We start from the raw sequence: 27,587 nt of genomic DNA on the forward strand, positions 1-27,587 counted from the left end.
GTATGCATGCTATCATAAGACTGGTATTACTTTATTTTTGTCAAGAAACAAGTAATCCTGATTTATATATTTCATTCACTGTTAGTTGATTTCAACAATTCCAACCAGCCGCCTGAAATTCCTTAAAGAAGCTGGTCATGGAACACAAAAGGAAGAGATTCCTGAAGAAGAACTAGCAGAAGATGTAGAGGAGATTGATCATGCTGAGAGGGAATTGCGTCGTGGTCAGATCTTGTGGTTTAGGGGCCTAAACAGGATACAAACTCAGGTATGGTCTTGAAAAGGTAGGATGCAGGGGGTCTTATGAGGGAAATCTCTCCATCTTTGTAAAAGGTGGCAGTTCTAACTGATATGATTGAGACTGTCACGGGGRTATGGATGGATGTGTAATCCCTCAGGGTCCTCTGTTTTCTTCAGCTTTAAATGCAACTCTTGCCTTTATATCTGCTCTGTTTTTAAAAAGTGCCTTTTTTCTTTACTTTTTGTGTGTTGTAGATGGGATGGTCCTTTTTCTTGTTCTCTCTCTCTCTTGCTGAGCAAGCTGTCACAATCTCTGATTCCTTGCAGATGGATGTAGTGAATGCTTTCCAGAGTGGAAGTACCATTCAGGGGGCTCTAAGGCGGCAACCCTCCATCGCCAGCCAGCACCATGATGTAACAAATATTTCTACCCCTACACATGTAGTGTTTTCCTCTACTACTGCTTCTACTACTGTGGGGTGTGAGTGTGTGTTCCTAAAGTGCATGAAATTAACATTTCCTAATTCACGTACCTAACGTTTCTCATTTTCTCCTTAGTACTTAAAATCATCGTTCAGGCTTTTATAGAGCTGTCCCACAAAGTGGAGTCCTCAAGACTCTTTTTTTCTTAGAGGGCTGAGAACAGGTGGAACAATTTCAACAAGAGACTTTAATGCGAAAGCTGTGAGCCTGCACATCCTGTGCCTTCATCCATTCGTGTACAGAGGGTTTTTTAAGATAAAAAGGGAAAACTGTTGTAAATTTTCGAGTATATGCCTCTTAGGGTGTCTTACATTGAATAAGTGAATTATTGTGTCATCATGGACCCAGGTCAAAAAAAAATATGTCTCTTGCACTGCAGCACAAACAATACTTAAGTAAGCAAGCTGATTTTGAAGCAAATAGTGGTTGAAAATATGAATGTAGTTAGAACATGGAGCACTAAATGTATTTTCTTTGTAGCCTGTGAGGAACTTTATGAACCTCTGCTTTCCTTGGACCTTATTTACTGAATAACGACTTTTTCAACATCAGGATTCAGGTGGCGAAACAAGGCTTCTAAAACGAATACAAGTCAGAAGAAATATGAATTAGCTAATAGAAAAAGGACAAAAATTTTAAGCATTAAATGGTGAAAGTTTCATTCAAATCTGAAGAGTTCTTTTTTCTCTCTAGGTTCTTCTGGGAGCAGTTCAAAAACCATCAGTGAAAGAGAAGTTTGTCTCACCTCAATTCTGCCCTCTGTATTCTGCTCTTAAGTGGCATTTCAGTTTCAGCCTTCCTCTCTGTAGAGGATAGAGATTCATTTACTCTTGGATGTAGACCTAAGCTCTGGAGCCAGAAGATGCATAGCAGTTGTAGTTGAATACTGATAGCCTATATATTTGTTAAGAATTTTCCATCTTTATATGTGTTTAACTTTCTTCTCTAACTTCCTAGAGACGGGTTAAGTAATTGGTTTCGTAAAATAACTCTTGAGAGGGCTTCTGCTCCCCCTTCCCCTCCCTGCTTAAACTTTCAGATTACCAGATGGATGAAGATGCTTAATTTCAGGAGCTGTCTTAAGTGAACTGATCTCTTCAGATATTTTTTAAATTTATTTTCTGGTTTTGGGCTCGACTACAATTCGTGTTTGAGCTTGCACAAGCATTTACCTCTGTATTTGTTCTCCTTTGGCGAGACAGGTATTTCTCTACCTTGCAGTGGTACTGAGAAGCTYAGCTCACAAATTTGCATGCCTCAAGAACACAACATGAAAAGTAGATTTAACACTTACAGATGCACAGGATTGCATCCCCTAGTTAAAATGCTAATTAGTAACCTGTATCCCTAACTACACTCCAGAACATTAATTAGACATTCAGAATTCTCTAGAGAGCAATGTCATTCCATGCTGCTATTTGAGCAGAATCTACTGGGCACTGCAGCATCTCATTGCATCAAATGACCAGCGCAGATACAGAGCTACCRTAGCAAAGAACTAGTTTTTTATTCTCACTAATACAGCCTTCTGCTTAGCTCTCCAGAAGAACAACTTCTGAAAACTAATAKATATATTAATGGGAAGCAGATGTGTTATTATCTCTTTTGGAGCTGTTTGTTGGAAAATAGTTCCTATGAAGTAAGTTCCTATGTAACTCTTAAACAGCCACCTGGTTAGGAGGATTTGGAGAGCCAACTGCATTCCTTGCTATTCTGGTACTAATATGAGGAAGGCCTGATGACAGTATAAATTACATTTAACAAGTTGTCTTGTTTGCACCTCACTTACATRATTTATTTATAGTTATCCCTCTAGTTTAATTATCTTGAGTGGTTGAAAATAGAGCCTTGAAAACACTAGATATTCCCTTTTAAGTGCTGAAAGTTTGATTTCTGCCTTTGTAGCTGGGCTCTGGGGGTCCTGGGCTTGCTGGAGTGTCAAGTCCACTTGTGTAGTATGGATTCTGCATGGCAASCAAGCCTTTATTGTGGGTATGCTTATATTCTATGATAATTACAGCTATTCTCTTAAGCCAGAATTGTTTTTCATTGCTGCTGATGATCTAATTTCTCATCTGTAAGCAATGAAAAGACAGTCCCATGAGACATTCATATTTCATTTTGCCACATAAATGGCATAGCAGGATGCAACATGCCAAATAAAGGCATTGCAAACTTTGTCTGGCATTGTCACTGCTAATTTTCTTGGTAAGTGCCAAGACAGTTTAGGCAGCTGGCTGGACTTGTTTAAACTTCATATAACGCGCCAACGCTTTGACAGCGTGCTCAATTCTTTTCCTGCAATGAACACTAAAGGACTTTGCTGCTGTTGTAATCCTTTCTCATTCACTCTCTTTCCTGTCCTCCCCTTACTGGTAGATATGTCCTCCCCCTTGAGTGGGTAACTCATCCTTGTGTCCCCTTATCTCCTGTGCCCTTTTCCCTTGCCTCCATGGTTAATTTGGCTCAGCATGGACCTGTAGTGTAAAAATGGGGACATTATAGCTTTGGAGTAAAATTCTTCGTGCAAGTGGTCTGAGGGAGCAGAGGTGGGGAAACAACGCTTTTTCTAGAGGTCAAAGAACACAGGACATAAGACTTTACCATGTGCAGTTCTATTTAACCATTTTGATTTAAAACATTGCTGTTGAGGAGCCTTTCTCTGTATACAGTGAACTTCCTTGGTGTATCTTAGCTGTTTTGAAGTCTCTGCTCTTGATCTACTTGACTTTCCAGCTTCATTCCTTCACCTGGAAGTCACTTTATTTTTACTGTCGATGAACTGTGGAAGCACTAGTCRTGATATATTTCTCAGCTTGAAACAAGTTATCTTGAATGTGCTTAAAAAGCTTTAAATTTGACTTGCTGCTTATAACAGTGAGCTCTTGTTTACCACACAGTTGCTCTGCTGCTTACTATTTAACACTATTTGACACTGCTTTGCTGGAGACTTGTTCAGGGTAGGGTTGTTGAGAATTGAATCAACAGTAGTCAACAGTAGGGGGAAACTCTGTCTTGGCAAAAATGTTGGACAAATGGGTCACTGACTTCTGCATTGCCTTACTTGTTTTACCATTCAACAAAAAGATATGAAACAGTTCTCAGCCTGGGAATTTTGTCCATGAATTCAATGTAAATAGAAGAGTCGAGCAAAGGCTGATCATCCTGATTTTTTCATACTTGGCGCTGCTTAAATAGTCTCTTCAAAGTTACAACCTGTCCTGGCTACTAAACTGTGCAATACAGTATTCAATTTCCTGGCTCTGGTCTTAAGTTTTCAAAGCACTGTTCACTAAGGAGCTTTCTCTAGCGTGGTAAATGGCTATATACTCGAATATTTACAGCTGTTACAGCAGTATCCTTTTTTGCATGAATTCGTAAATGTTCATTCATTGTGACATTGGCTTACACTTGCTTGGCTTTTTCATAATCAGCTGACATCATAATTCCTAGCATGAGAATTAGTGACCCTTTTGCCCCCTAACTTATTTTCAGCCTCTCCCCTCCTTCCCACCCTCCAACCTCTCCCAAATATTCAAYAAAACACTCACGGAGATTTATTTAATTTGTGAATAAGTAAATATTTGTTGGCCTCACTTCTGAAAAATGCTTAGCCCATGTTAAATAATTAAACAATTCTAGTGCCATGTCTGAATTTTTAGGGCCCTTCAGCTTTTTGCAGTACTTTCACAATTTTTATTCCTACTGTGTAGACTGGCAATGCTCTACTGAAACGCTCTTCATTTTTTACAGTTTATTGCAAGTTCCACTGCATCATACAAATTTGATTCACTCATGTCTAGCTGTTTGTGGATTCAAACTCATAAGAACCATGCCATCATCAGTAAATCTGCAGCATTTTAACAACATTTTTTCTTTGTTTACAGATCCGAGTGGTGAATGCATTTCGTAGCTCCTTGTACGAGGGGCTAGAGAAACCTGAGACACGAAGTTCAATTCACAATTTTATGACGCATCCTGAGTTTAGAATAGAAGACTCCGAGCCTCATATTCCCCTTATTGATGATACTGATGCTGAAGATGACGCTCCAACAAAACGCAACTCTAGTCCCCCTCCCTCTCCCAATAGAAATAACAATGCGGTTGACAGTGGAATTCACCTTACAACAGACAAGAACAAGTCTGCTACCTCTTCATCCCCAGGGAGCCCACTACATAGTTTGGAAACATCACTCTGATTGTAAGCTGAATGTTAACACACTAGCTGCATTGTAAAGAAATTGAAACTGGGTCTCTTCACACATTATGATGGACAAGATGATATTCTTGTCTTGGACTTCAACAGAAGACACACTTGTACGAATGTAGATTTATTTTTTTAAAAAAAAGCTTTCTGCCAGACTGGAGGGTGCTTTTCTGGGGGTGGGAGTAATAATGAACTCTGACAGATAAACAGTAACTCAGCATAAGTGACCTGTGGATCATCTGTTGTAATAAGAATGGTCCTGAACAGTGTGTTAGCAGAGCTTTAGTTTATCATGATCCTTTTCTGAGGGGAAAGCTGGGAAGGGCAAGGAGGCCCTGGATCAGTGAATTGATACTTTAATTTCTGCTGTTGGCTGTTAATAATTTGGATTATTTATGTTTATAAATGATACAGATCTGTTTACAAGGTTTGTAGATACTTTTTTGTTCCTGTTCATAGATGGGAAGCTTCCTTATAAATGATGCAGAGAAGACAAAAAAACAAAACAAAAAAAACCAAAAAAACTAGTCCTTCAAATACTGCTGTATTTTCAGGAAAAGGGTGTTTCTATTGAAACTGTACTAAATTTTGCCTGCAATTTACCTTGTTAAATATTGTAGATAAATTGCTACTACTAATAGCCAAATAGATAACACTAATGCTTTGTAAAAACATGAGCAGTGGTGTTCTAATGAAGTTATGGCCTCTGTCCTAATTAGTTTCTTAAATACATTTACTACTTAATGGTTTTGAAACAACTGTTTAATTTTTAAAAATTTTGAGAAACTTAATGAATAACTTTTGTTCAGAACTTAGTAGGATTGTTTAATGCAGGACATCAATACGTGATGGAACTTGCTTGAAATATTTCTGTTTTCTCGGGCAAAGTGGATTAAATCAAAATACATCAGAATCCTAGTCCTTTGTTTTTGTCAAATCATGTTAGTTTAGTGCTGTCTTGGTGAACTGTGAGTGGAACTGTGATTTTTTTCTAATCTATAGAATCCTTCATGCAGCATGAGGGCTGTTGGCATTTTGAAAGGTTGTTAGTGGGTAGCATACATGTTCTCCTTTTTGTTTTTGAAACTTGTTTGTAAACATGAATAAATCTGCCCTTTTGTTAAAATAAAATTGCAGCAATGGTTTCTTACAGATTTTTTTTCTCAGCTCCTCTACTGGAAATATGGAAAAGTACTCTTTTGTTACTGGTTAACTTTAAACTGCAACTTCAAGATGGTAACAGCCCCACTCCAAATAGCTCTTTGGGTAAATGGAATCATGGTGGCTGCCTCCGGAATGAATGTAAGTTAAGATACTCAGAAGTCTTCACTGAGCCAAAAGGAGACTCCTGGGCAATTAATAGGTCTGCCTGAAATTCTGAGACTTACTGTGAGTACTGTGTAATAAATGTATCCCTGACAGTTAAGTGAGGGAGACTGAGAACTGGCATAAAGCACAGGTAAAGACCAGCTAAAGATTGACTGAAGAAGTTACGGTCTGCCTCAGCTTTATTGCTCAAACAGCAAAGGATGATGGAACAGTACTTGATCTGGTACTTCCTCATGTTTTATACGTCCAATACTAGTTAGAAGAACAACAGAAGACATGAGTTGTAAGCTTTTTCTTTTTTCAGCTCTGTATTCTTTGAAATAGCAAGTTAATTCTTTTGTCAAATGTAGAATTATGGACATTTTTAGAAGTGGTCTCTTCAAAGGACTGCAAGAATTAAGTTGGTAATGAGGAAGGAGATAATACTGAGCAAACTGCAGAAATGAGCAGGTTGGAAAGCTCAAGCACATCTTTCCCTTGTGGTGGGGTACATGCATGCTTGGCTTTGTCCTTTAGTGGCCATTGTTCAACCTGTAGCACTGTATCCCACTGTCAACTACTCCTGAATACGATCTTTTCTATTGTACTTCAGTAAATACACTGATTTCTAGGCAAGGGGTTGAGGGTGGGGGGTTGCACTTGACACTTTGTATAGTAATTTCTCCCACATGTTTCTAGCACTTTTCTTACATCATAGTTCTTATCTAGAGTGCTTGGTAGGGGGATGAGTTTTTATGTAAGCTATTTTCTCTTTACTACAAAGTTCAGATAAGCTCTGGCTTAAAATAAGAAGGGTTTTCTTTACCTGTGAAGTACACTGCCATGTGAAAAAGTATCTTCATTTAACTTCATTAATGAGTAATGATTTGTCTTTGTTTCAAAACAGAATTTAATTTTCCCCTCTTCTCTAGATGTGATCATGACTGCATGTTATCTTTTTTGGAATAAAATCTACACTTAAGCCTTTTGCGGGGGATGGGAGGGTGAGTGTAGGCTTTGTACATCGGTGGTCCCTCTTGATTCTGTTAACATCAGTGTGCTATTCTTTCAGGAAACTTCTTTACAGAAATAAGGAAAAGTTGTTTTAAGAGGGGGTATGCTTTCTTTGTGATCTCAAGAAATCATAACATTGCCTAGATTATGAAATGGTTTTCACTAAGCTCATGAGGCCTTCATTGCCTTTCTGGTTGTAAGGTTTACTTGTCTTGTAACTGAAATAAATAAAAGTGCTGTTCATCTCAGTCTGTATGGGGACTGAAATTTTTGAATGTCAGTACAGTACTGATTTAAACCTGAAATGCATGCCAAATCTATAAAACAGCTCTTGCTACAATTTTAAGCTCATTTGGTTTCAAGAGATGATATTGCACATGGTCAAGCAATAGTAACTTTGAACATAAACTCTGCTCTAGAGGGTCTGCTATTTGGAGTGGCTTAAAGTGTGGTTTTCCGGGTGGGATGTCTACTATAGTTGTGTGTATGACAAATGTTAGGAGGCATCATCTTGTCTCTGAAGGAGGTGTGAAAATGGTAATACAAGAGGACTGATTTTTTCTGTATTGATCTTAAAGAGAAAAATGCTATAGTCTGGATAGAAAGATGGAAATAAAGGCCTTCATGTTAAATGAGTGGGTAAAAGTCGTCTGTAGCAAGTATGAGCAGCCAAAAAAAAAAAAAAAAGAAAAGAAAAAGAAGAAGTAATACACTCAGAGGCTTTCTTAGAATAATAGGAAGTTTTATAATGTTTTATGATGTGTTTACTGTGAAGTAAGCAAAGAAATGCAATTTTTGCAAAAGGATAACTTGTGTATGTCTGAGTGTTTTGGAAAGTTATTCCAAAGGCCTGATAAATTCAAGTTCTACTGCTATAGTTCTATCCTCTGCAGAGCTCTAGAATAGTCCAGATCAGCATTACATAAAGTAGGATATCTTAGTATCTGTACTATATTTCTATGAAAATACTTGATTTTGAAGCGCTCCTACTTCTTCTGCACTGTCTCCCCGAGCAGTGCATCTCTTCTGATCTTACAGATTTCAAGCCCTCACTGAAGTGCCTTAACTTTGTTGGATGAGCCTGGCCAGCATGGAGGGTCAGGCTCCCCCTTATCTCCAGACTGAATAGGCCTGCTTATTCAGGACCATTTCATGAGAAATTCTGAGCCAGAATAAAGAGCCTTAGAGCTGCTCTTTATCTTCTCCACTGAACTATACAGAAATACCTAACCACCTTCCTCAAGAGATGGCAGCATCCATCAAGGAGATGTGACGTAGTGTCTAAAACAGAAGCTTCTCACAGGTACAACTTGTCCTTTATGCTCAGAGATGAGGGTTGGCTTAGAAAATGATGGGATGGGCTTCTCAAGACAACTGAAAAAATACGACCTGTAAAAGGTATTTCACTTGACAGTGACTCTTATTTTGTGTGCACCTAATGTACAGTTTTCTACAAATCTATATAACTATTGGGTTTAAAAGTGTTCCTTGCCCCAACTGGAAGACAGTGGAAATTTAAGCTTGGAAAAATAACGAACAGGAGTATTTTTGGCAACTAACAGCTTTTGGTGGAACGCACATGCTGGAATACTGGAACATCATCTCACATTCTGGTGTAGGCACAGGTATTAATCCAAATCTGAAGCAGCAGTTGCTCACACAAATGGAGGTTGCAAAGGTAGCAGCATCTAACTGTCCTGCACATCTGCTTTCCTTGGTGGCCTCTCTTGCAGGGCATGAAGCTGAAATATGCTGCAGGACTGTAAGTATGATCATACAGAAAACTTTCCATGGCTTCGTCCTTGGCAAAGGCACAATCTTGGATTCACTCTGACAACTGCCCATGCACAGAGTGAATAGTGGCTTTTCCTATTTAAAGCTTTCAGTCTCTTGTAGAGATTCAGGGTGTACAGTTCTCACGGTTTGTGTAAAAAGCCTCCCAAAATCTTTGATTTAAGATTCAATGAAAAACCACAAAGCCACTCTACAAATAAACTCTAGAAGATATGTTTGTTATCTTTGACAATTTCAGTTTTACAAATACAGGATTTAATTGGACATTCTCAATTTTCCACAAGTTGGTTGCTGATGGCTGTTGGGTRCAAAGACCCTTCAGTTATGACCTAAGGTAGTCACAAGATCTCCTGAAGGTAAGCCTCTCTTTGACAGATGTTAGTGGGGAAATACGTATCTTATTTTGAATACCATGCTGACAGCTACTGAATAGTGTTTTATGCTATGTATTTTAGGAGAGGATCTCCAGAATAAACTAAAAAAAATTCAGATCTTTGTCATAGGACCTGTCTAAGCATACATGAGTCAGGCACAGAAAGCATGAAATAGGAAATTCTCTGAACTGATATTTTGGTAGAAAACAAGATTTGCTTCTGGACAACACTGCTTTAGAGATGGGAAGATATGGCTTCAATCACTTGCCATGTACTGGTCATTAATATTCTGATCAGTGCAACAGTTTAATTCATTGAGGACCATCATCCAAAAAGCACTGTATTAAACAAGTGTTTTTAAATTTAAAAAAACAAACAAACAAAAAAAAAACTTTTGGAAAAGGTAATTATTGTCATAGTTTAATTTCCTCAAAAGATGAGTAATTCCTGGTTTCTTTCTTTTTGCCAGAGCAACTAGGCTCTGTTCTAATAAATCTAGCAGTATATAGACATAACCTAAATCTTGGTATTTCCTTCCTATCTTTCACCTTCCAGTCTGCCAAGGATGATTGTAGGGAATCGGTGAAGGACAGATGAAATAAGATATGCAGTTGTGGATTTGTCTCCTTTATCGTATTTCTATCTTGCCTTCTGATCTTCTCTTCTGCTTTCTTCAAGATCTCACCCATTATCAGTAAATTTTGGGAGTACTTYTTATGTGGTAGTGTCTTTCAGTGCTGTAGCCTAGAGCAACTCATAGGAGACCTCTTTAGACAAGATGTGTGGAAAGAACTAGCTTTGGAAAAAGGAAAAGTTAAAGAGAGAGCGACAGCTATTTTCCCAATTAGAAAAACAACAGTATGAGTTATGAAGSTTTTAAGCCCCCAAGAATTTGAAACCCAAATATTACCAGAATGGCTTGGCTGATTACTTAGCACATGAAGATTTAGAAGGGCCATCATGTCTTAAGAGAACATAGGTAAACTTGATGCCATTATAAGAAAATAATTTCTGTTTTTCCCAGCCAGTCACAAATGACGGCATGTGAAACTGCCTGAACAAGAAAACACTGAGAGGTTATGGTGTCTTCATCCTTGGAGACATTTAGAGCTCAGCTAGACAGAGTCCTGAACAACCTGTTGTAGCTGATGCTGCTTTTAGCAGGGATTTGGATTAGRTAACCTGCAGAGGCCTCTGCCAACCTCACTAATTCTCTGATCCTGAAATTCTTGAGCAGGAGGTGTAATTATATAGGGTTTCTCCATTATCCTTATGGGTATTATTTCTATACATAAATGGAATTCTACAAAGAAGTCAGTCACTGGAATGATCAAGCCTGAGACACAGCAAGAAAGCTGACTATTTTATTCCTCTTATCTTAAACTGACCTCAACAATAGGCTGCTGATATTTGTGTGCTGTAATGCTTACTGTGGTAACAGCAGAAGTGATCCAAGCTCTGCTAAAGATGACTGGCTGTAGCTCATAGGAAAGCCCACAAATTTTAACATGATCTCCAGAAAGCTGCAGACCTATGGAAAATGGTTGCTSCTCAAGAAGAGGATTTCTCATTCTGTTATTTGTTTCTTTTAGGTGTATAAAGAAAAAAAATGTAGCTGTTTCTAAGACAATAAAACTAAATCATTGGAAGATTCTGGTTTCACTGCCCTAATCACTAGTTAGGACTCTCTTGAAATAACCTGGTTCTTTTTCTCAAAGTTACTCTGTTTTTCTGGTTTTAAGTGTTTAAAATGAGCTTCAAAAAAAAAGGTTCTCTTAGAGGCATATACAATGTTAATGAAATCTATATTATTCTAATGGATCAAGAACAAAGAGCACTGAAAGGTATGTTTTCAGTCATAGAAGTCTGTAATTTACATGGAATTGAGAAGCTGGCTTTTCTTCTTACCTTAGTTCATGGAGTGGTGGTGTTACAGGCTTTTATCTAATTGAGCGAAGTATTGGTGCAATTAGATGAAATGACACGTCAGTTCTGATGTTGCACACAAATGCTCCCTTCTTCTGCCCTGAGTTGCAGAAATACTTTGCTACTSTTAAAGAACTTAGTGTTGTATCAGATTTGGATTCTCTTTTTATCGGTTCTCATATAATTTCCAATAAAACTTTAAATGCTAATGTAGGAAGTTTCAAAGTATAAGCGTCATAGTAAAACTAGCTGGCTGGCTGATCAAATGTTATAGCAATGAGATGGTTCAAGCAGAAATTTGACATTCTAACAACTGAAAAAAATAGCTGAGTTTCTGCAAAACAGAAACATGGTCTCTGTGTTAGAAATAACACATTATGTTTGAAACTATAACACATTCAAAACAAGTATGTTTAGAGGATGTGGGGGAGTGCTTACAATAGTATATATGCTGTGTAGTGGCCTTCTACCCTAAAGGTGCAGAAATCTTTTGAATTTTCATCTTTAGAATAAATATATTGAAACATGTTTCATTCCAAAGGTATTAATGATTCAATAAAAGAAAACTTTTACTGAATAAAATAAAAGTTACAGCAGGAGGTTGAAAATACTCTGAACTACCATTTTTATAGCACTTGGGATAGCAGGGGTGCCCAGCCAAGTCCACTTGCATACAGTTATTACAGCTTTAAATCTCACTGACTCCGGTCTTTTTCAAAAGCACCATAAACAGTCCRATTCTGAATATTAGCTAAATGGTCAAATGTCAGCTTGATACCAATCAACACAATCAGCATTTTATATGTTTGAATGAAGAAGTGCTACAGGATTTTTGCCCTGGATGAGGAGTGTGAGCTGATAAAATACCACTTGAGAACRCTGTTTCACATTGCTTTTCTTCATTACTGTCCCCAGAGGCAATCAGCACAACTGATAGACCCCTCAGTGTTTGTTTTCCAAAATCAGGCTTCATCTCTGACAAACATCATCAAAAAGACTGAAATGTTGGGACACACTCATGCATGTTATCATAAATCCTATTTGAAACATTGCACTTGGGATCAATCCAAGTCCAACAGTTAAGCCATAGATAGCTGTTTCCAAACTGACTACATTTGGGATATTGCCAAACACAACAGAAGTGCTCCCGTGGTATTCTTGCCTTGTTTTAGTGTTTATGCTGTAAGTCAGAAACAAGGCCTTAGAGGAAACTTCGTGGAAAAATGCATTTAAGTACTAAGCACCCTAATAAAATTATATATCTCAAGAGGTTTGCTTTTGTGTTATGAAGGGGCTTAGACATTTYGAAGAATGAAATTTGTTATTTTTCTGTTCATGCCTATGGCTTCTGACACCACCATTTCCAAGGTTTTGAACAAGCATTGACACCTGTCAAGGAGGATGCCCTGGTGGATGTTAGGGATTCTTTTGCTATTCCAGCAGAGACAAGTTGAGCTTGTAAGTATCTAGACAATCAGTCTTGTCAGCTTCCCAACAGAACTGTAGCTGTTCTAAGCAAATTGCTCTGCCTCATTGCAGGGATGTGATTGAGTTGCAATCGAGCCTTTCACACAGTGGGGTTGTAGTCTGTGATACTGGCCCAGGTTAGCTCCTCTGCTGTACTCCTCTTTCCCTGCAGTGTCCCCTCCGTTGTGCCATTTCAACAGCTCTGTGACACTGTGGTCAGCCGCACTGGAACCACTTCTGGGCAAACTGCTGCTGCAGGCTGGTGCTTGTGGGCTGCTCTCTGCACGGCAAAACTCCAGCACAGAAGGTGCTCCCCCTGTGACTGACTGCCCCAGCCCAGAGCTGGAGGAACGAACAGCCAAGGCACTGTCGATAAGGAAGTGAAGTAGGAGTTGAAAGGCGAGAATGGAAGGAAATGAATGAACAAGAAGAAGGCTGCTGAAAACTTTGGGGGAATAAAAGCAGGGTAATAGGATAGGAGTGAGAGGAGCAAACAACTTTTCATCAAGTTGAAAAGCTTGTGTTTTAAAGCAGGTTTATCCAGCTTGAGGCACTAATGTCAGGAGCCCTACAAAGTATGCCCTCTATCAGTTCATACTGATGCTAGAGTATTTCAGTCACCTTTACCTCTTATTTAGTTTGGGAGAAGAACACACTATGATCTGTGCTGTGAATCTGAATACCAAAATTTGACAATCATTATGGATCCTTCTAGGATTTAATATAAGTGATGATAGGTTTGAGGGAGTGTAACAAAACTAGAACACTAACTGTTCTTGGCAAACTGATGTCAAAAATTTAATCTAGTAATTTTTATTTAAAATASCAAAATTAAATGTGGATAACATAATTAAGTGGTGTGTCACAGTAACATGTGCCTATCTGTGAGTATTTATATATTTTCAGTGACGACATAAAGTTTCACAATCACATTGAATACTAAGGCAAGAAAACTTCCTTGCAGTGGCAGTGATCTTGAAGGCAGTTCTTGTAACAAGCACGTAGGACCCTACATGTCATGTTCTGGCAACAGCTGGTAAATTCAATAAATAGTGTCTGTTTTATAGATGCAAAAACCAGCTGCTTATCCTAATGACAGGCTATGTTTTTCAAAACAAAAACCAAGTTAAAGATTAATTCTCTTAAATGAGAGCGAAAGTAGTCAGCAAATAATTTCTAAGTAAGAATTAGGGAAAATAAATGTATAGAATGCACAGAGTARGTGCAGTAAGTAACATCTCCAACAGCCTTCCTTCTGATCATTTGAGCCTGAATTTAGTATTTTGTCTCCATCAGGAAGATTATGTGGTGGGAAAACACTTCTTAGGTTGCAGCCTCACAGCATACTGAYAGAAAATTGCCCAGGTTAGTTCTGAACAGGCAGAAGCCACCATAGTACACTCTCTGCCACTGCACCTGCAAAATCTGTGGCACACAGGTATTCCTTGTAACTTTGGATGGGAATTGCAGCAATTTGTTGTGTATCTTGTCTGCCATGTAGCCCTGTTTACCCTCCCCACAGCTGGGACCAGTCTCCATAGTACCTGTATTGATAATTGCCGCTGTAAAATACGTGGGGGAATTGCAACTGGATTGTGATGGAGATTTTGCATGTAGTGTGTCCATATGCTGCAGCCTTGCAATTAGTAATGTGCAAGATGATAAAAACAGGTAACGTTCTGTGATATGACAGAATGCTATTGGGAGCCTGAGCGGCTTTTTTTACAAACTGGTTCTAGTGAGAAAATTGGGAGCATTCCTCCTGGCTCCATTTTGTGGTATTAAGCAGATGCCTCCTGCTTCAATCCAACTCTACTGTACATAGCTTGTTCAGCCATTCAGAAGTTGTCCTTCTCYGAAATAAAACCTGTCATTATACTCAGATCAGTATAAAATTTCATTACATTAGAGCCCCTGCGAGAAGGGGCTGACATAAGCTGACACACATCCGGTTATGCATGCATACAGCCTTCCTGCAAGAGAGGGAAGAGTTTTAAGAAAGAATGTGCATAACAGGGAAGGTATTTGCAAGTTTAGACTTTCTACCACCAAAATGACCCCCTAAATGTGCATACATCACCAGTGGAATAGGGCCTGTTGATTAGATTTTTACCATTTTATAGGCATAATTTGAAAAGATGTAATGACACCACTCACTTTTGAATCAGATAAGTGTTTAGGTGTCTCGTGTATGGTGGCAGCTTTTGTACTTGATACAGCACACAAGCAGAATAATGTATTTAATAATAAAACAAGAGAGTCTGAAACTACTACCACTCCATTTTTTGGGGGGCATCAGCCACACAAGTAATTTTCAAGAGAAAATCTATATGGCAGCAGCAGGAAACATCTGTGGTACTCCATCATGTTGTGGGTTTGCCAACTGTCATGTTGGAAAGCTCTTCCTGCCCAAGCAGCCAGTGCTGCAACAGGAAAAAAAGAAGTTAAAAAAAAAAAAAAAAAAAAAAGTAAGATTCAGGCTTTCCTTGTCCAGACACAGAATTTGGACTTCAATAAGATTCTTTTTTTCTGTGAAAATTTAAGTGAGCTCTGATATCAAGAACTCATTTTTCTAGTTAGAGTTCTTATTTTAGATTCTTTGTTCCTATTCATTCTATCCCCTAGCTTATTATCCTTTAGGTAAAATGTAGCCTTGTAGTTAATACCTAAGCAGATGCTTTACCAAACTAGGCACCTCCATACAATTCACCATTTTTCATTTACTCACCCTTGCAGTTAACATCCACTTTATAGCAGATGATCCTGTTGTTAAGATGTACTAAATTAAAATACTCTAAATCATTCTATATAGCATCTGCTGAAGCATTAGTGAATTTGTACACCTTTCCTACAGTGTAATAAGCTCTTCCTGCCAGTAAGACACATTAATAGCTCTTGATTTTTAAACACACATTACCAAACAATTTGCTAAAGTAACTTGATTCCAATGCCTTGAACTTTTGCAACAGAATTTCAAGTATTATATTGCAAAGAGACACCATATCACATATCTACTTGGAAAAAACTGCTTTACTTATTTTTAGAAAAGCTGGATGCAGATGCATTACAATAAAAGTTTATTTACCAATATACCCCTGTTATTGCCAACACAGGAAACCTCACTGGTATTGATCATCCTTTAAAACATAGGAAAAAATGGAAGATGTTATTTAAATTTGGAATTGCATATGGGTAATCATCCACACAGAAATGCTACTGATACAAAACACCATAATAGGATTATCCCAGAAAATTTAATAGTAAAACCTGTTCAATTATCAGAAAACAATCAGTGACTGCAAACTTTCTGAGATTCAAATAATGCACATATATAGAGAGCAAGAGTTAAAGTCTGACATTTAAGGTAACACTGAGAGATTTACATGCAGCTCAGCACATGCTGCATATTGCAGTGTTTTTAYTATCCTGTTTGGGTACTAAGGAAGGAACATTAAGGGATTTAATGCCACAGTCATTATAAAGATATGTATCTTTTACACAAAAGCATCTAATTAAAAGGAACAAATAGAAAAAAACTTTGGATAACACACCCACTTTTAGACAGATTCTAATGACTTTAAGTTCTTTGGTAGAGTAATTGTCACTCTCAGCTTCAATCCAGATGGTTATTTATTTTAAAGTGCTGGTTTTGAATTACACAGTTTTCTTTCACACATCGTTCCCTTCAGGTATCAGTAATAAGAGATAAATTCTCTTATTGATCCTTCAGTAAAAATACAATTTCTACACTGAACAAGGAAAAAATCTAAAACATCCATCAGCTTCAACAGCCCACTCATAATTTTTGTGGCCCTCCTCTGGACCTGCTCCAACAGGTCCATGTCCTTCTTATGCTGGGTGTTCTAGAACTGGACGCAGCACTCCAGGTGGGGGACTCACGAGAGCAAAGTAGAGGGGGAAAGTCACTCCCCTTGATCCAGTGATCATGTTACTTTTGATGCAGCCCAGGATACAATCGCCTTTCTGGGCTTGGAGTGCACATTGCTGGGTGTTGTTCAGCTTCTCATCTATGGGTATTCACAACAATTTCTCCATAGGGCTGCTCTCAATCTGTTCATCCATCAGTCTATACTGGTAATGGCCATTGCCTCAAACCAGATGCAGGACCTTGTATTTGGCATTATTAAACTTTATGATGTTTGTACATGCCAACTCCTCAAGCCTGTCAAGATCCTCTGGATCTGGTATACCATCCCCTATATCAATTGAACTGCTCAGCTTGGTGTCCTCCACAAAGTTCCTGAAGGTGCATTCAATCCCACTATGTCATTAATAAAGATATTAAAATAGACCCCCTAGGGGGATATCACTCAGCATTAGTAGCTCTTTGCTTGCAGCCATACAATTCCTTGCCATCTAATAGTCCATCCATGAAATCTGCATCAATTTAGAGACAAAAAGATTGTGTGAGACAGTATTAAAGGTTATACAGAAGTTAAGTGACATCAATTACTCTTCCTTTKTCCATTGATGCAGTCACTTCATCCTAGAAGGTCACTAGATCAGTCAGGCATGATTCACTCTTGGCAAATCCATGTTGGCTTTCTCTAATCAACTTCATACAATCACATCTCACATGCTTTGACAAAATTTCCAGGAGGACCTGCTCCATGATCCTGACTGGTCAGCAGTTCYGAGCATCTGGGTGTGATACTCCTTTTCCTCCAGTGCCTGAAGTAGGTACAGGTAGTCAGTGTAACTCCAGTCACCAAATGGTAGTCACAGCTTGATTATCATGACTTTTCAAATATGATGGAGACCTGGCTTAGCAATTATACCTGCCAATTCCCTCAGAATCCCAGGATGTCTCTTAGACTAAAATTAACACCGTATACATTCCAAATCACCCTTGTATTTTAAATCTTTATGTACCTGCTTGATACTCTTTTCCATTTTCTTGCTGCTGTTGGCAAACAGACTTTAGGGAATTTTGATAAGAAAATTTCAACAGAAGCAAAAAACCAACACTACTACACAAGTTATTTTATAGGTTTAATATTAATTTTATTTTCATTACAATTTTGATGGAGGAGAAAAAATTGTAAKATCAGAGGTTGGAAAGATGCTGGGRGCATAAAGTATAATAGTTCTATAACAGCAAGACAGGCTGCAATTAAACTTTTGTGCCGTTGGACATTCTCTTCATGCACGTAGGTGGGTGAATGCCCAATGCCACGCTGGCAAAGCAGATCTCACACTCCCCTCTAGTGACCGAGCACGACCTCCAGCGAACAGCCCAAGGGCCAGAGGCCGGTCGGCAGCCTGGACACCTCTGCTGCTAAAACAGCTGCTCCCAGTAGGATCCCACATAATTACAGTTGGGGCTCTTAGTTTTATSTTATAGTAGGATTCACACTAAGTTAAATTACCTCATTTCAGACATGAAAGAATTTTGGGTGGGCTAGTATATTACTAGTATATTTGCCCCTTGCACTCATGTATTGTTGTACATAAATTATAATGAAATCATACATGATCAGTGTAACTAATGTGTGCATTGCAGCACACATACTCTGAGGTTATCAAGTTTGTCCATGTGTCCTTGAATTCTACATATCCTTTTATTAATTCTTTTCCAACAGTGATCATGCAGTGAGCACAAGCCTAGAAGCACCATCTTAAAGTGTTCTTCTGTAGACACAATTTTTGTTTGGACATGTACCACCTTAATGCAATGACTGAGGAAAAAAAACCTCCATAGCTGCTGAAACAGCAGCCTGCTGATACATAATGCTTGAAACATATTTTCTGAGGCACCATTTATCATTGCCATCACAGTGCACAACAACTTATTACAGTAAATTGCTCTCATATCACACAACAGTCACTCTCAACCTTAAAAATACAATGCCAGCTCATAATTGTATTATTAGGAGTTACAAGAATCTTAAAATAATTCTAAAAATAAAATCTATACAGGGCAATGAGGAAACACAATCAGCATGAAAATTACTACCTGCCAGCTTTATAACTACAGTCACTATAGCTCATTACATGTCTKCAGTAAAGGAATACTTTGCTTCCTATGAGCATTAGGGAGTCCTCAAAGCACTCTCAGGTGAGGAGGAAGAGCTAGGAACTACCTAACTTTGTATGCCTTACAATCTGAGAAACACACTTCTATCAATTTGCCGAAAGAGGGATGCCACCCTCCTTCTCTACAAAATCACAGCCTTTCTTTTGCTTTATGACTATCATCTCGCAATTTGTAATTCAGAAATTTTGTGGGAAGGTAGACATTCCAGTTTATTGCTAGCATCCCAAAATTAGTAAAAGCACAGCAGCTCCAAAGAAGGCAAAAGGAAAAGGATTCAGTAGGACTGGGAATTGTCATTCACCTCAGTTTCTACATAAAGTAACATGTTTCTGACCTCTGGGATTAAATGAGCTTCCAGAATAGATCCAAACCTTAAAAGTTAAGGTACAAGAAATACTGAAATACTGCAGCACACAATTTAAGCAGCACAGAGGGTACTTCCTCTCATTCATGAGATAAGAAGACACAGAATAAATTAGGATCACACAAAGTTTGATACTAACCCAGAGGGATAAAATCTAAATGTAGTCTCCTTGATGAGACACATCATTCACAGCTGATAAAACCTGGGAGAAAGAGGATAATTGGAAAAATGGTTGCAAAAGGCTGGAATACTTTATTGTGGTGAAGAGGCAAATTTAAGTTTAACTAGTCAACTTATCGTTCCTGCAGCGGGGTAGAATGCAGAACATTTAAGTCTCATCATTACTAACTTTTTTAATGTTACATTTTACTTTGTGATCTAAATCACAGGGACTACAATGATAGGATGGGAGGGTGAGCTGTGTAGAAGAGACAAAACCAAACAATCAAAAACAACCCCAAAAACAAAACTCCATCAACAAGCCAAGCCAAAAACAAATAATGCTGAAAAAAACCTGCAGCTTTTGCTAGGTCCAAGTTAAAGTCAATGTATTCTGACCCACCACTTATTTTTCAAAAAACGTTTCATATTGTGAAGTTGAAATGGCAAATTATCAGCCATCAGCGCAAGGAGTGTGTCTTGCGTTGATGTTGTGCTAATCCTGTATTCCCATATTCCGTCAGCTTGTGTGTCCAAAAGATGTCTGTGCCTTTAAATCTGATCTGGAAGAAGGGGCAGGGACAGCGCGGGCAGTTCAAAAGCTGGGGCTGCCACGCAGCCGGGGACTTTTGGACCTCAGGTTGCTGCATGCTGCAGAGTTACATTGTTGCTGTTTAGCTAGCTTGCGTTTGTTAGTTTGGGCAAACAGCTTTCCCTGGACTGCCACCACCCTCTACTGCTCCTGGTTTTTTTTTTCCTTCTGGATCAATTCGGCAGCTGGTGGGGAGAAGCTGTGCTGCTCTGTCTCATCCCGGACTCCGGAAGGAGCCAAGCTGGTGACAGAAAAGCACACCGAGCCCTCTGTTTCACCCACAGTGAGAAGAGGACTAGCATCAGGTTTTTCCACTGTTGCCGAAGAGCCATGTGGACTTCTCTCCCCCCCCGGGGACAGGGGCCATGCCGACTTTTCTCCACACCACGTGGCCGAGCGGATGTGGGGGAAGGGGGCGGCAGGCGTTCCTGGGTTTTAAATATCTAACAGTTACTTTTTAATCTGTGTCCTGTRGGCAGTGTGTTTTGTTAATAAATGACGTTTTTTTTCCTCTTCACTTTTGCCCGAACATCTATTTCATATTGATGGGAAAAATTATAAAATTTTTCAGAGGAAACATTTACTCTGTAMCGTTTTTTTCTCTGAAAACATTGTCTCAAACTGAGACAGAATGACAGCAGATTTTCATGGAAACTGCCTTATATGCTTGTGATAATCCTGCTTTTTTTTACCACTTTCAAAAGTATTATTTTAAATGTGCATTTCATGGTTAAACACAATTTTGAACTGTCCTATAAGTAACAACTCTTATATGTTGGCCTAATTACTGACCTGATTCTGTAGAAGTTTAATGTCAGAACAAACTGTAAAAGGCAGACTGGATTTAAAAAAGAAAATTGCAGTATGAGTTACTTCTTCAGAAACAGTTGCATATTGAATGACGGCTTTGCTATCCCAGCCCTCCTTTTTGCTAATTCCTGTCAACCCTGTTTTTAAGAGCAGAGCTTTGGGAGCAGTACTTTTCCAGTGAGGTTGGTTCCCTAACCTAGCTTTTCATGAAGCTGCATAAACATTCACAGCTCTACTAACTTCAATGTTGCARTGTTGGGGGTTTCTTAATTTTTGTTTAAGGTAAGGGGTAGTTTTTTAGAGCATTAAAGATCTGTTTAAAGACTGCTCTGTATGATACAAACGTGAGTGCCTTAGAAATCTAGAAAGTATTAACAAGAAACATCTGGGGAAAAAAAAAAAAAAAAGACAAGAGGCCAAATTGCCTAGAGTGGCTTAATATAAAATCATTCTGAGATTTTAAACACAGCTGTCCTGCATGAATTTATGTCACAAAACTAAGGTAACAGGGGCCAGACGCTTATCGAACCTCCCAACTACGTCTGCGGCACTCCGCAGACTCCAGCATCCGCCGAACCGCGGCTCCCACTAAGAGCTCGGCCCCCGCAACTAGTAAGCCGCGTGTCCCGAGCACCGGATAAACTCGGAGGCTTTAATTCTCCCCGTCCTGACCGGCGATGCCGTTCCCTTGCACCCCGCCGAGCCGGGGCAGGCGGGGSCGCTGCAGCTTTAAGAGCGATCCGCGCACCCGGCCCGCGGTGCGGCTCCGCCCGGCGCAGCGCGGCCGCGCATGGGCGGATGGGGAGCCGCGCTCTTGGCGCGGCCGATGAATCGGGGGCTCGGCCGGCCGCGCCCGTAGCGCGGGGGCTCTGACGGGCTGCTCCGCCCCGCTCCGCCCATGGCCTCCGCGCTGGTAAGGGCTGGGCTTCGGCCCCTGGCAGCCAGGGCGGCGGGCAGGTGAGCCGCGGCCGCTCGGTATCGCCCGGCGCCGAGGGTTGCCCGGTCACGGCCGCCGTCCCCGCYGGTGGAAGCGCTCCGGACGCCGCGTGCGGAGCGTTAGCGGCCCCTGAAGGGCGGGGGAGGGCGAGCGGGGCCGCCCCCGCCCGCAGCCTGACGATGCGCACCCTCTCCCCAGGAGGACCCCGTCTTGATCCGGCCTTTCCGCGGCCACAGGGCGGCGGTGACGGGCGTCGCCTTCAACGCGGACACAGCGGAGCTGGGTGAGTGCGAGGCTGGGCGCCGTTTGCTTTCCGGGCGTGGCGGCCCGCTCCCTCCTCCCTCTTTCCCTCCACGGAGCCGCCGGGTGGTTCCGGGCTCAGGTCCGGGCGCGGAGGCGGGGCGGGCTTACGCGCCTTCGGGCGGGCTGAGGAGTCTCTGCCCCTTCCTTAAGCGACAACTTTTTGAGCAAACCACAAGGCGGGAGGAGGGGTTTGTCCCGCGGAGAGAGAGGAGGAGGAGGAGGAAGTAAGTGAGGGGAGTGCCGAGGCCGGAGGGGCAGGGGGCTGCTCCGTGCCTCCGCTGCTGTCCAGCTCCTCCGCGCTTCTCCTGGAGTCTGCCGGGCCCACCACGGAGGGGCTGCCTGCAAACTCTGCCGGCGGCCCGAGCCCGAGGCTGGGAGTGCCTGCAGCCCCCTCCGCCCCGGAGGCGCGGGGAGAGCCGGCAGGAGTTCACGGACCCCCTCTCTGCTAGGAGCTGCTTTTAGCTACCTACAATGAGGGTCCGTTTGACGAGAAGATGGACGTGGGTCCGCAAAAGCTGCGTGTTCCTCGGCTTCTTGATGATCGCTTACTTTGTGGTCGAGCTGTCTGTTTCTTCCTTCGGTGCCTCCCTCGCCGGCGAGAGCATCACTAAAGGGAAATGGGAGAGGCGCTTTTCTGACAGAGCAGAAGAARCTGTCGATTTGGCTCGTCCAGTTTATGACAAACCCCCACCCGATCCTTATGCCCCAGGAGAATGGGGTAAACCCTCTCGCCCACAGCTGAGTCCTGAGGAAAAGAAACAGGAAGAAGACCTGATTGAGAAGTATGCAATAAATATTTATTTAAGTGATAAAATCTCTCTTCACCGGCACATTGAGGATAACCGACTGAGTGGTTGTAAAACTAAATCTTACAATTACAGAAGACTGCCCACAACATCTGTTATAATTGCTTTCTACAATGAAGCCTGGTCAACTTTGCTGCGGACGATACATAGTGTTCTTGAAACATCACCTTCAGTGCTTCTGAAAGAAATTATACTGGTGGATGACCTGAGTGATAAAGTGTATTTGAAGGCTGAACTTGAAAAATACATAAGCAGCCTGAAAAGAGTTCGCTTGATAAGAACCAACAAACGAGAAGGATTGGTTCGTGCACGCTTGATTGGCGCTACCTTTGCTACCGGTGACGTCCTCACATTCCTAGACTGTCACTGTGAATGTGTCTCTGGCTGGCTGGAACCACTGCTGGAGAGGATTGCTGAGAATGAGACTGTTATTGTTTGTCCTGTCATTGACACCATTGACTGGAAAACTTTTGAATATTACATGCAAACGGCAGAGCCCATGATTGGGGGGTTTGACTGGCGGCTGACATTCCAGTGGCACTCAGTGCCTAAACATGAACGTCTCAGGCGCAAATCTGAAACTGACCCAATCAGATCCCCAACTATGGCTGGTGGCTTGTTTGCTGTCAGCAAGAAGTATTTTGAGTACCTGGGAACCTATGATACAGGAATGGATGTTTGGGGAGGGGAGAACTTGGAATTATCATTTAGGGTTTGGCAGTGTGGAGGCATGTTGGAAATTCATCCGTGCTCCCATGTGGGCCATGTGTTTCCAAAGCGTGCACCCTATGCTAGACCAAATTTCCTTCAGAACACGGCACGGGCTGCTGAAGTGTGGATGGATGAGTTTAAAGATCACTTCTACAACAGAAATCCTTCGGCAAGAAAAGAAAATTATGGAGATATTTCTGAAAGAAAGATACTTAGAGAGCGTTTGAAATGCAAGAGTTTTCACTGGTATTTAAAAAATGTGTTTGCTGAGTTGCATGTGCCAGAAGATCGTCCTGGCTGGCATGGTGCTATCCGCAGCACAGGAATACCTTCAGAGTGCCTTGACTATGTCTTACAAGAACATAATCCTACTGGGTCTCACCTTTCTCTCTTTGGCTGTCATGGTCAGGGAGGCAACCAATTTTTTGAATATACATCAAATCAGGAGATTAGATTTAACTCGGTAACTGAACTATGTGCTGAAGTCCCTGAGCGTGAAGATTTCATAGGTATGAGAAGCTGCCCAAAAGATGGATCTCCTATCCCAGAAATTATTATCTGGCACTTCAAAGAAGATGGGACTATTTATCATCCACATTCAGGGAAGTGCCTTACTGCTTATCGTACAACTGAGGGGCATGCTGATGTGCAAATGAGAACTTGTAATGCTGGAGACAAAAATCAGATTTGGAAATTTGAGAAATAATCACTGCTGGTAGAATGAATCAAATGGACTGTAATCTCTAAGGTTTTTACACGCGTGAGCAGATAGCAATGAGTGATTGAATATCTTGGAATGTTTTCAGATGTGTATGTAGAGGTGTAGAAAATGTATACTATGATRAACGGTATGGAAAGCAAAAGTGAATGGTGGGGTTTGGTTTCTAAAGCATGGATTAGAACATCTCATGCCTTTTATTTTTGTAAAATTTTGATCTGTTATTACTTTGTCTTGATTATGGTAAAAAAAAAGTCTTCTGAGTGGATTGAGGAGGAATTTTTTTCATTTTAGAATTATGCAATAATCCTGCAAGATAACGTTACGTGAAAATAAAGAATTTTTACTTACAGAAGTAAAAGTTAAGGTTCTTGCAATGGTATTAGCTGACCTATGTTGCAGATACATTAAAAATATGTGTCTAACACCCTAACTAATGCTGCAGTAGCATGTGATTGAACGGACATTGATGTGGAAAGTCGAATCTAAGCCTTGTAATATTCTGCGTTTTCTAGGATTGTACATGCTTCTTAAGGGTACTATATTATATAGAAGAACAGGAAGTTTATTTAGTAGGAGGGCTTTGGCACTGCTTTGTACCTATTGTAAAAATCTTTCCCCATGGGGGTTAGTCAGGAGCTCTCAGGCATTTGGAGAAGAGTGTGGTAGCAGTGGAACCAAGGAAATGCTGGTGATATCACAAATGGAAGAAATAGGGATGACTACAAGTAAGAATTCTGTTTAAAGGTAGTGGAGAAGGAAAAGAACCACAAAATTGCATTAGGTACTTCTGTTTCTTAGCTATATGTTTAGTGTATGCATTGCCTCTGTGTAAGCTTTTCCATATCCCCACATCCTAAGGACACAAAAGTTATCTGATCTAGACCATGTTTAGTTTTTTGGTTTTGTTTTTGTGNTTTTTTTTTTTTTTTTTTTTTTTCATTTGGTCTGTCAGTAGGGTAGAGGAAGGTAACACAGAGAACACTTGAGCTGTTTTATTTTACATTTTGTGTTTTGGCAATAACTGGCATGGATCAGCCCTAGGTAGAGTTTTGAAATAGCATAAGCTGTATTACTTGACTTTGTAGTCAAAACAGTACCATGGGAGATCTTGGGTAAGGTTGGGAAGCTGAAGCTCCTGACATTAGGGGAGTTGAAAAGGCAAAGGGCAGCTTGGAGAAAACAAACATTTGTTGGTTTTTCACAGAATTACTTATTTAGAATGTTTTCTGTTATGCTGAGTTTTGAAGAATACCAGTTCTTGAATCATGTCACTACTCTGTTTTGGTTGTGATTATAGATGGTAGATCTTAGTATCTGTATTTTAGCTTCATATGATTTAAGTTGAACACTTTTCTCAATGTTTTGGGCATTCCAGCTCTTTTTATTGCTTTTGCTGAAGTGATGAATGTTCTTCAGTAGCCACAGTGTAGTAAGTCTTGACTTGGGRCTGGTAGGCAGAAACTTAAGCTAGTGAGCAATAAGAATCTGGATTCTTGAGGAATGTAGTAGATGAGCATTTGCTATGGCTATTAGTAGGTAGAAGGGTTAAAAAGGGACAAGTGAGACCTGATATAGAAAAGTTTTGTCAAGAATAAAGAGTAAGTTAGAACATATTGGTAAATCTTAGGTAAATCAAGCCTAGATCTTAGGCTTGAAAGCTTTGACAGGTTTGGGTGGCAGCAGGCTAAGAYAGTAAATGAACAGAAGAAGAAAATTTGGAGCTTGGAATGTAGCACCGAAACATGCTAAAAATGCTTGCCACTGTGTGGCATGGGTTCTTTCAAGTCTTTAATTTATTTTTAGACAGTTACTTCACTTAGATTTTTTTTTCTTTTTTTTATCTTTCTTTTTTTTCCCTAAGTTTTTTTTTTTGTTGTTTTTATTTGTTTGTTTTGAAAGAAAAAGAAAGAAACTTTTTACTGCATAAGGGAAACATTCCTGAAAAATTCCATTCCACTTTGCAGCACCAATTCTTTCGTGGACCTGCAAGTTATGAACCATTTATCAAATTTTAAAAGGGAACCAGTCATTATGTACTGGGGCAATAAATTATATAAAGTATGTGCTTTTATGAAAAGCTTACTTTAGAATGTAGCTTCTATTACATTCAATAGAAATGACAGGAAAAAAGCCTGGGTTCTCCAATATGGCAGATCATAAATTGTATGTGCAATGCATGTTTCTTCAGAAAGTAATTAAGTGGTATGAATATAAACTATGCAATTTTTATACAGTTGATTTTTTTAGCACTTGGCAAAAAAATACTTTTCATTTTAAAAATACCTTCAAGTTAAATGTGACATTCAAAGTGTTCCTTATCTATTTAAGCAGTAATTCCAAGTGAATCTGCCTCTCAGTTTGAAAAGTTATTCTCTATGTATCTGAAGCTTTCCTCCTCCCYGTGACCTCCCTTTCTATTTTTGGAATGATTTATAAACAAACTGGGAAGAACAAAAAAAACAAATTGAAGTAACCTGGCCCTAAAAAAAAATTACAATTCCCAATGGGAATAAAAAACATGTGAATAAAAGGAGGAAGAACTAGAGAAAGAAGGAAGGAAAAAACAAACAAGCAAACAACACCTTGCCATTTCAATATTCCTATCCAATTATTTTTCAGTATGCACAGATTTCTGGAAAATTTGAAACTCCGAATGGTTTTCTGTTCTGTTAGACTTTGAAGATTGTATATATTTGAAACTACTGATTCWAAGTGACTTAAAAGAAATTGAATGTAAACTTAACACTGAATAAATATGGAGGGCTTTGGGATTTCTTTTGAAAAAATAAAATCCAGAAAATTGAATGGTGGCTATTGTGCTGAGTCTTCTCAGTTTTTTTCCTCTTGTGTACATACATACAGAATGCAATAAAAATTGCCATGAGCTTGAACTTATGGGAGTCATTAAAAACTTTCTGTGTTTTATCCACTGTGCTTAGAATTCCAGAGTAGGTTTCTTGACAGAGGTTCAATTAATAATTAGTTTTCTCCAAGTAGGAAATCTTGCAATTCACTGTGAAATGAATTGTTTGTATTGTGGTGTTGCATCTTATCATTGAGAGCTGCAGGGTTCTTATAAAGTGTGGGTTTTGTTGGCAGTGGTGGGGTTTGAGTATTCACACATCCATCATGTGCACAGCCTGTATTCCATCTGCCCTGTGATTCCTGCACTGAGTGATTAATTATATTGGAGATTCTTCAGTATTTTGAGAGAGGTACATCGAGCTGCTAAAGCCAGGCTGAGTTTGTCTCTTCTGATCTTTGCACAACTCTTAGTTGCCMTATTTGTCATTGTGGGAACTGAGAGTGAAAT

General features: G+C 40.0%; 3 protein-coding genes across 3 annotated transcripts in view; all 3 read left to right on the top strand.

Moving 5' to 3' along the window:
• Positions 1 to 7,904, top strand: part of ATP2B1 (ATPase plasma membrane Ca2+ transporting 1) — a 60,240-nt gene extending 52,336 nt beyond the window's left edge. Inside the window, exons 20-22 of the mRNA XM_057381134.1 lie at positions 86 to 268; positions 568 to 681; positions 4,611 to 7,904. Coding sequence (XP_057237117.1) covers positions 86 to 268; positions 568 to 681; positions 4,611 to 4,922 — 609 coding nt within the window. The 3' untranslated portion in view covers positions 4,923 to 7,904. The remainder of the gene's footprint in view (positions 1 to 85; positions 269 to 567; positions 682 to 4,610) is intronic.
• A 13,683-nt stretch (positions 7,905 to 21,587) lies between these two features.
• Positions 21,588 to 27,587, top strand: part of POC1B (POC1 centriolar protein B) — a 50,632-nt gene continuing 44,632 nt past the window's right edge. The window contains 3 exon segments of the mRNA XM_057381132.1: positions 21,588 to 21,660; positions 21,662 to 21,709; positions 21,932 to 22,016. Coding sequence (XP_057237115.1) covers positions 21,595 to 21,660; positions 21,662 to 21,709; positions 21,932 to 22,016 — 199 coding nt within the window. The 5' untranslated portion in view covers positions 21,588 to 21,594.
• On the top strand, positions 22,055 to 27,265 carry GALNT4 (polypeptide N-acetylgalactosaminyltransferase 4). The gene has a single exon (XM_057381131.1). The coding sequence runs from the start codon at positions 22,508 to 22,510 to the stop codon at positions 24,257 to 24,259; it is 1,752 nt and encodes a 583-aa protein (XP_057237114.1). The 5' UTR covers positions 22,055 to 22,507; the 3' UTR covers positions 24,260 to 27,265.

Source organism: Malurus melanocephalus, unplaced genomic scaffold, assembly GCF_030028575.1.
Source record: "Malurus melanocephalus ecotype Western Australia unplaced genomic scaffold, MMel_1.1 scaffold_493, whole genome shotgun sequence".
Classification (NCBI taxonomy): domain Eukaryota; kingdom Metazoa; phylum Chordata; class Aves; order Passeriformes; family Maluridae; genus Malurus; species Malurus melanocephalus.